The sequence below is a fragment of the Gigantopelta aegis genome, chromosome 11 (assembly GCF_016097555.1).
Source record: "Gigantopelta aegis isolate Gae_Host chromosome 11, Gae_host_genome, whole genome shotgun sequence".
Lineage (NCBI taxonomy): Eukaryota > Metazoa > Mollusca > Gastropoda > Neomphalida > Peltospiridae > Gigantopelta > Gigantopelta aegis.
Window position 1 is genome coordinate 914,336 of NC_054709.1, and position 8,397 is coordinate 922,732.

The 8,397-nt window shown below is 40.6% G+C and overlaps 1 protein-coding gene across 1 annotated transcript; it reads left to right on the forward strand.

Annotated features, from left to right (window-relative positions):
* The first annotated feature begins 3,396 nt into the window (after positions 1-3,396).
* LOC121385001 (perlucin-like) lies at positions 3,397-8,397 on the forward strand. The gene is made up of 5 exons (XM_041515525.1): positions 3,397-3,478; positions 4,402-4,493; positions 5,118-5,208; positions 7,125-7,323; positions 8,269-8,397. Exons 1-5 carry the CDS (start codon positions 3,436-3,438, stop codon positions 8,294-8,296), a joined length of 453 nt encoding a protein of 150 aa, XP_041371459.1. The 5' UTR covers positions 3,397-3,435; the 3' UTR covers positions 8,297-8,397.

Here is an 8,397-nt window from a genome sequence, read left to right on the forward strand (position 1 = left end):
TCTGTCAGATCATTTTGTTTGTGGACTTCTCGATGATCAGGGGTCGAAGTTGGCTGAAATTTCTGTGGAACATTCGATGTGGCAAGCTACAAATTGTGTATTATGGTGTAACTACATTATCTGGGTAAAACTGGCCGACAAAACCGTAATACGCGATCAAGGCCGTATCTCTGAACAATGCAGAGTCGAATGGGCATTTGGGAAAAATGGTGGTTGATTCCATGAATATCTATCTAGTGCTTGGTCTATAGGAGGACAGCCACTCCCGGGGAGATCCTTTACTGGAGATGCCATCCCTCTTACACAACCAAAAAGAGGACTGCCACTCTTATACTGGTTTACTAAATCAACACTAGCACCAGACAGAGCCCAATGGAATAAGTACAACTGTAAATGACATGCACTCATGTTTGTTTAGTGACACCTCAGCACATTTCAAACTCCGTCTGTTCGATGTCTAACATGTGGTTATTTTTACACATGGAAAAGATAGTGTAAGAAAGGAAAGGAATGTGTTTAACAACACCTCAGCACATTTTAAACTGCGACTATTTGGTGTCTTAAGTCCCAGTCATACCGGGATTGCGACCAGGTTACGACCGAAATATTTTGGAATCGCGTGCAAATCGTAGAAAGAGCGTGCGACTGGTCGCAGAGGTCGTGGGTGATCGCCAGAACAAAATTAGTCGCAGCAAAGTCGATGGTCATATTCCAAATCGTAAGACGTTGCAGACAGGTCTTACATGGTTGTACCACCAGTCGCGCATGTACGCACCACCAGTCGTGCATGATCGCTGGTCAAGTAGTCGTGCTACTGGTCATGCCACCTGACGATTGGTGGTGCCACCTGTCGTACGACCTCACAATCACGACCTGTCCCGACTGGTTGCACGACCTTACGATTGGTGGTACCACCAGTATTTAGCTCGCAGAACAATATATTCTCCCCGACACAAGATTCTAGCTCTTTCCCTACTTGGGAGGGATAGCGAATTATAGTTTCAGTTGAAACGTTCGACGAAGTGTATTCCTTAAGAACTAGTTAAATATTGATGCTAACACACCATCGCGATCCGTTATATCTGATCGAGCGACCCATCTCACGACTGGCTATGACTGGCTGCGATTGGTTGCAATCGATTGTGCGAGCGGTCGCAGGTCACCACGATTGATTATACGATCGGTCGCTGATTGCCACCACTAGTCGCACGATTACCTGAGATTGATCTTGCGATCGATCTTCTCCAGTCGTTGGAGATCGCACGACCACGCATACCACCAATCGTAACGATGACCTACAATCAGTTATAAGAGCAATCGCAGTATGTGATCGCAAATGGAGATCGTAGCATAATTGCCGATTGGTCGTACATCGGCCAAGTTGCCACCAATTGTCCGATCCAGAAAATGTACAATCCACTCTGACTAAGGCTTAACACATGGTTATTTCAACACTTGGTCAAGAAGAAAGGAAAGAAATGTCTGTTTCTCGACACCTCACAACATTTTAAACTATGGCTATTTGGTATCTAACATATGGTTTTTTAAACACTTGGTCTAGATAGTGAGAGAAAGGAAAGGAATGTTTGTTTAACGACACCTCAGCACATTTTAAACTTCGGCTATTTGGTGTCTAACACAATCTAATTAAAATTAGCTCCACTATTACATGTGGATCTAACACCAGCCAGTTGGAGCTCATGTCCACCAATCAAAACCTTACTTGCAGAATCCTGCCAGTGATTTAAAAATAATTTGAAAACATTCCGAATTATCCTGAGGGTATACGACATGTTTCGTGTGAATTACGAATGCCTTAAAACATGTTTTATTTTATAAAATAAATAATTTGTAATGTAAAACTGAAGACTGATTTAGTTGGGGGTTTTTTATAAATAAATAAATATTTTTTAATGTAAAATTGAAGACTGATAACCCACCCCGTACGTATTGGTATGGTTCGCTGTACTGTGGCCACTAAAATAGACTCACCCGATATTTTTAGAATTTGTATGCTCCCAAATAACGTTATAAAAGGCGAAGTGTGATTGGTCAATATTTAAATTATTATTTACAGACGAAATGTTACCTGGACATTGGGGACTACGCAGTGTTGTTAGTTTTAAATCACTGGCAGGATTCTGCAAGTAAGGTTTTGATTGGTGGACATGAGCTCCAACTGGCTGGTGTTAGATCCACATGTAATAGTGGAGCTAATTTTAATTAGATTGGTGTCTAACATATGGTTATTTCAACTCTTGGCCAAGAAGAAAGGAAAGGAATGTTTGTGTAACGACACCTCAGCATATTTTAAACTTCGGCTATTTGGTATCTAACATATCGTTATTTCAACACTTGGTCAAGATAGCAAGAAAACGTTTTTTTGTTTTGTTTAACGAAACCACTAGAGCACATTGATTCATTCATCATCGGCTATTAGATGTAAAACATTTGGTAATTCTGACATATAGCATAAAGAGGAAGCCCGCTACATTTTTTCATTAGTAGCAAGAGATATTGTATATGCCCCATGCCACAGACAAGATAGCACATACCACGGTCTTTGATATACCAGTCGTGGTGCTAACCTAATCAGATCAATGGATCCACTGAGGTGGTTCGATCCTGCGACACAAGCACCTCAAGTGAGCACTCAACCGACTGAGCTAAATCCCGCCCCAGATAGCGAGAGAAAGGAAAGGAATGTTTGCATAACGACAATTCAGCACATTTTAAACTACAGGAGACTGGTTTCCTCTGTAAGACTATATGTCAGAATTACCAAATATTTGATATCTTATAGACGTTGGTTAATAAATCAATGTGCCGACTCCCATTTTTGTAGGGGACAGGCTGGCTTTTGCCCGAACTAAACGAAAATGCCCGAATATGGATAACAACATATTCATATTAGCATTACTGCCAAACAGCTACATTTGAGGAGGGGTCGGGTCGGGCCATGCTCGCCTGGAAAATACTCTTTTTTTTTTAAATATGAGAAAATTTGCTTGGAAGATGATGATGATGAAGAAGAAGATTTTTTTTCCCATTAGTACCAAAGGATCTTTTATATGCACCATCCCACAGACAGGATATCACATACCACGGCCTTTGATATACCAGTCGTGGTGCACAGGCTGGAACGAGAAATAACCCAATTGGGCCCACCGACGGGGATCGATCTCAAACCGACCGCACACCAAGCGAGCGCTGTACCACTGGGCTACGTCCCGCCCCTATCAATGACTACTAGTAGTAGTGTCGTTAAAGAAAAACAAACTTTAACTGACCCCTCCACTAGGTATTTTAGGATAGGTACGGCCCTGAATATATTCTTATCCCCGGTCTTGTATCTACCTGAATGTACATGTTGACACCTGTGGCAAGTCACACGCACTCCAACGTGTTAAGATGAATTTAAGTTAATCAGTCGCCATGTATAGGATTCTATCTATTTTACCTCTTCTTCTGTCGGTCGGTAAGTACAAGTATTTTCACTTACAGTTAGGTAGCACAAATTGATTACTGGATCTGTGTGTGTGTGTGTGTGCGCGCGCGCGCGCGCGTGTGTGTGTGTGTGTGTGTGTGTGTGTTTATATACTGTGTATGTATGTGTGGGTGTATTTATATACTGTGTATGTATGTGTGTGTGTATTTATATATTGTGTATGTATGTGTGGGTGTATTTACGTGTGTGTATGTGTGTGTGTGTGTGTGTGTGTGTGTGTGTGTATGTGTATATACTGTGTATGTATGTATGTATGTGTGTGTGTATTTACGTGTGTGTGTGTGTGTGTATACTGTGTATGTGTGTGTGTGTGTGTGTATTTACGTGTGTGTGTGTGTGTGTGTGTGTTTATATACTGTGTGTGTGTGTGTGTGTGTGTGTGTGTGTGTGTGTGTGAAAGAGAGACAGAGACAGATAGACATAGACAGAGACAGATAGACAGAGTGATATAGAGAGATGCAAAGAATAAAATTCAGGATATTCCAAGTCATAAATACGCCGGCCTCGGTGATGTAATGGTTAAGCTATCGGCCTTGAGGTACCAGCTCTCACCCAGAGCAAGTTTAACAACGTATTGCTTAGGTGTAAAGCCACTACACCGATTTCTCTCTCACTGACAACTAATCATTAATCCATTTTCCTGGACAGACAGTCCAAAGAGCTGAGGTATGTATCCAGGACAACGTGTTTGAACCTTAATTGGATATAAGCACGAATATAAAGGAATGAATAAATGAATGAATGATTGAATAAATAACAAAATACGACAATCAAAAAGTATATAAAGTTAACAAACATATTCAAGTAATACATTATTAACCGTTTTGTATTTTTACCACAGGGACTACTTTGTTTGTTTTGTTGTTTTGGGTTTTTTTTGCTGTTATTTACAGTGTTTGCCACGGAATGTCCTAACGGCTTTCTTCCCCACTACAACTCCTGTCATGCGCCCATACTCGACCTGGCTGGCTGGGCAGAGGCGCGGGTTGGTTCATTTAGTTTGTTACTCTCACACAAACGTACGCGCACACACACACACACGTGCGCACACGCACATATAAAATAAACACACGCATGTACGCACTAACACTGAGCTACAGTACCAGTAATCCAGTCAGTAAATAATACCGTCTTGTTTTCAACGGTGCTTCCTATACTGTGAGTTGTACAGACCGGTCTCTGCCCTGCATGACTAGTTCCAACTTCTTCTGAAATCAAAGTATCCACGCGGCCAAGAGACAAATTTCAATAATTATATTATATTGTTGTTGTTGTTGTTGTTCTTTTCTTCAACTTCTTCTTGTGCTCCTCCTCCTTCTTTCTCTTCTTCTTTCCTTGTTTTCTTTCCTTCTCCTTCTTCTTCTCCTTCTTATTATTCTCCTCCTCCTTGTTCTTCAACAACCTCTTCTTCTTTTTCTTCTTCAAATTCCTCGTCTTCTACCTCTTTTTCTTGTTCTTCTTGAAACAAAACGCGGATATTTTAATACAGATAGGTATATTCTTTTTATAATACAAGTAAATAGACTGATGGATGAATAGTAATGTGATAATACTTTATCTTCCTCTACCCCCACCCTGTATCCGCCCTGACATTGTGTATAATTTGCAGCAATACTGTGCGGCAATGGGTGCAGAGCTGTCTCGTGTTGAAAGAATAGAAGAACAGCATTACTTGGAGGGCTTACTCAGCAGATATAAAGGTAGATGAACTGTCTCCAGTAGAAAATATAGAACAACATTACCTGGAGGGCTTATTCAGCAGATATAAAGGTAGATGAGCTGTCTCCAGTAGAAAGTATAGAACAACATTACCTGGAGGGCTTACTCAGCAGATATAAAGGTAAATGAACTGTCTCATGTAGAAAGTATAGAACAACATTACCTGGAGGGCTTACTAAGCAGATATAAAGGTAGATGAACTGTCTCGTGTAGAAAGTATAGAACAACATTACCTAGATGGCTTACTCAGCAGATATAATGTTGACGAACTGTCTCCAGTAGAAAGTATAGAACAACATTACATCGAGGGCTTACTTAGCAGATATAATGTTGATGAACTGTCTCATGTAGAAAGTATAGAACAACATTACCTGGAGGGCTTACTCAGCAGATATAAAGGTAGATGAACTGTCTCCTATAGAAAGTATACAACAACATTACCTGGAGGGCTTGCTCAGCAGATATAATGTTGATGAACTGTCTCGTGTAGAAAGTATAGAACAACATTACCTGGAGAACTTACTCGGCAGATATAAAGGTAGATGAACTGTCTCGTGTAGAAAGTATAGAACAACATTACCTGGAGGGCTTACTCAGCAGATATAAAGGTAGATGAACTGACTCGTGTAGAAAGTATAGAACAACATTACCTGGAGGGCTTACTCAGCAGATATAAAGGTAGATGAACTGTCTCCAGTAGAAAGTATAGAACAACATTACCTGGAGGGCTTACTCAGCAGATATAAAGGTAGATGAACTGTCTCCTATAGAAAGTATAGAACAACATTACCTGGAGGGCTTACTCAGCAGATATAAAGGTAGATAAACTGTCTCCTGTAGAAAGTATAGAACAACATTACCTGGAGGGCTTACTAAGCAGATATAAAGGTAAATGAACTGTCTCGTGTAGAAAGTATAGAACAACATTACATCGAGGGCTTACTCAGCAGATATAAAGGTAGATGAACTGTGTCATGTAGAAAGCTATTGGATGTGAAACATTTGGTAGTTTTGAGAAAGAAAACGTACTACATTTTTATATTCACCATTTCATGGACATAATTGGACATACCACAGCCCTTGATATACCAGTCGTGGTGCACTGCCACGAACGAGAAATATCCCAAAATGGCCAACGATCTTCGTGCGGCCCGCCTCCGATACATCCTTAATAACGAAATGTAAACGACGGTATATTGTTTTTACAGGTCTTAAACAGAATTTTTAAAAAAGTAAACCAAATCCGCAAAACTCGTATGTCAGACAACTCGTTCCTTCCCTACACTTTCAGGTAAGCCAATCTCTGGGTTGTTTCCCGTCCTAACCAGTACTTCCCGATTGTTATGTCATAGGTATGTGCTGTCTGCCTGTGAAGAAAGTCCATTTAATTTTAATTTTTTTACTGCAAATAGGAAAATATAGCGGAGGTGTAAAAAATCACTATCGTCCTATAGCCGATTATTAAAGGGACATTCCTGAGTTTGCTACAATTTTAAAGATGTTATTGACTAACAGACACTTTTAACGATTGTAATTACACATCAAATATTATCTTCTGCATAAAATATTAATTGCTGTATATTAAACTTGTTTCTGATCGTTATAATATTTGTACTAGGTTAAATTTCATTTTATTTCCTAAAATATATTTTTTCGTACGTACGAAATTATTTTAAAACAAAATACAGTTTGGGCGTCTTACAAATATTAAGACGACCAGAAACACATTGAATATACAGACACTGATATTCTAAACAAGAACATATTTAATATGCAAGTTTAATCGTAGAAATATCGGAAACATCTTACAATGCAGCAAACTCAGGAATGTCCCTTTAATAAATCAAGGTACACCAGTAGTGTTGAAAAACAAAACAAACTTTACTTTAACTTGCAGGCAATTACTGGATCGGCGGTCTAGACTTCCTAGAAGAAGGCGTGTTTATGTGGGACAACACTCTGCAGCCGATCGGCCAGACGTTCTGGGCTCCGGGGGAACCGTCCGGCTCGAACTGTCTGCTGCTGTTAGAAAAATCGCACTACAAGTGGGCGGACGAGGCGTGTCCCTCCAAACAACACTTCGTGTGCGAGATGCCGTACGTATCACACCTTGTAAACACTTCGTGTTTGAGATGTCGTACGTATCACACCTTGTAAACACTTCGTGTTTGAGATGTCGTACGTATCACACCTTGTAAACACTTCGTGTGTGAGATGCCGTACGTATCACACCTTGTAAACACTTCGTGTGTGAGATGCCGTACGTATCACACCTTGTAAACACTTCGTGTACGAGCTACTGTACATATTACACCATGTACACGTGTGCAAAGCTTCTAGAATACGATAGCCCGACGCTTATAGCTAGTGTTTCTCACCGTCCGGCTAGCGAGAGAAAAAACATACTGTATATGTGCGTGCGTACTTTTATGCGCTTGCAAGTGTGCACCTGCGTGCGTGCGTAGTGTATGTGATTATGTGTAGGATTTCTTCCCCGTTTTGTTTTTCACTAATAATAATAATCGTCATCATCATCATTACCATCAGCATCAGCAGCAGCAGCAGCATACTTGAGAGAGAGAGAGAGAGAGAGAGAGAGAGAGAGAGAGAGGGGGGGGGGAGAGCTACTGTACGCATCACACCATGTGCACGTGTGTGCAAGGCATCTACAATACGATAGCACGACGCTTGTAGCTAGTGTTTTTCACCGTCGGGCTAGCGAGAGAGAACACATACTGTATGTGTGCCTGCGTGTCAGTGCTTTTATGCGCTTGCGAGTGTGTACGTGCGATTATGAGTAGGATTTCTTCCCCGTTTCACTAATAATAATAATAATAATCGTTATTGTCATCGTCACCATTACCATTACCATTAGCAGCAGCAGCAGCAGCAGCAGCAGTAGCAGTAGCAGTAGCAGCAGCAGCAGCAGTAGCAGTAGCAGTAGCAACAATATACTTGAATAACACCCTGTTAAAGAAGGCTACTTGTTATCATATGTCTTTGTATTACTACGTTGTTGAGTACGTGTTTGTTATTTGCAGGGCTGGCGCACCTCCACTAGTTGGTTAAGATGTGACGTTTTCTATCCGATGTGCTAAATCGTTTAACACATTACAGAAATCGTCCTTTCAATACGATTAAACGTATTAAAAATATTTCACCAAAATTAA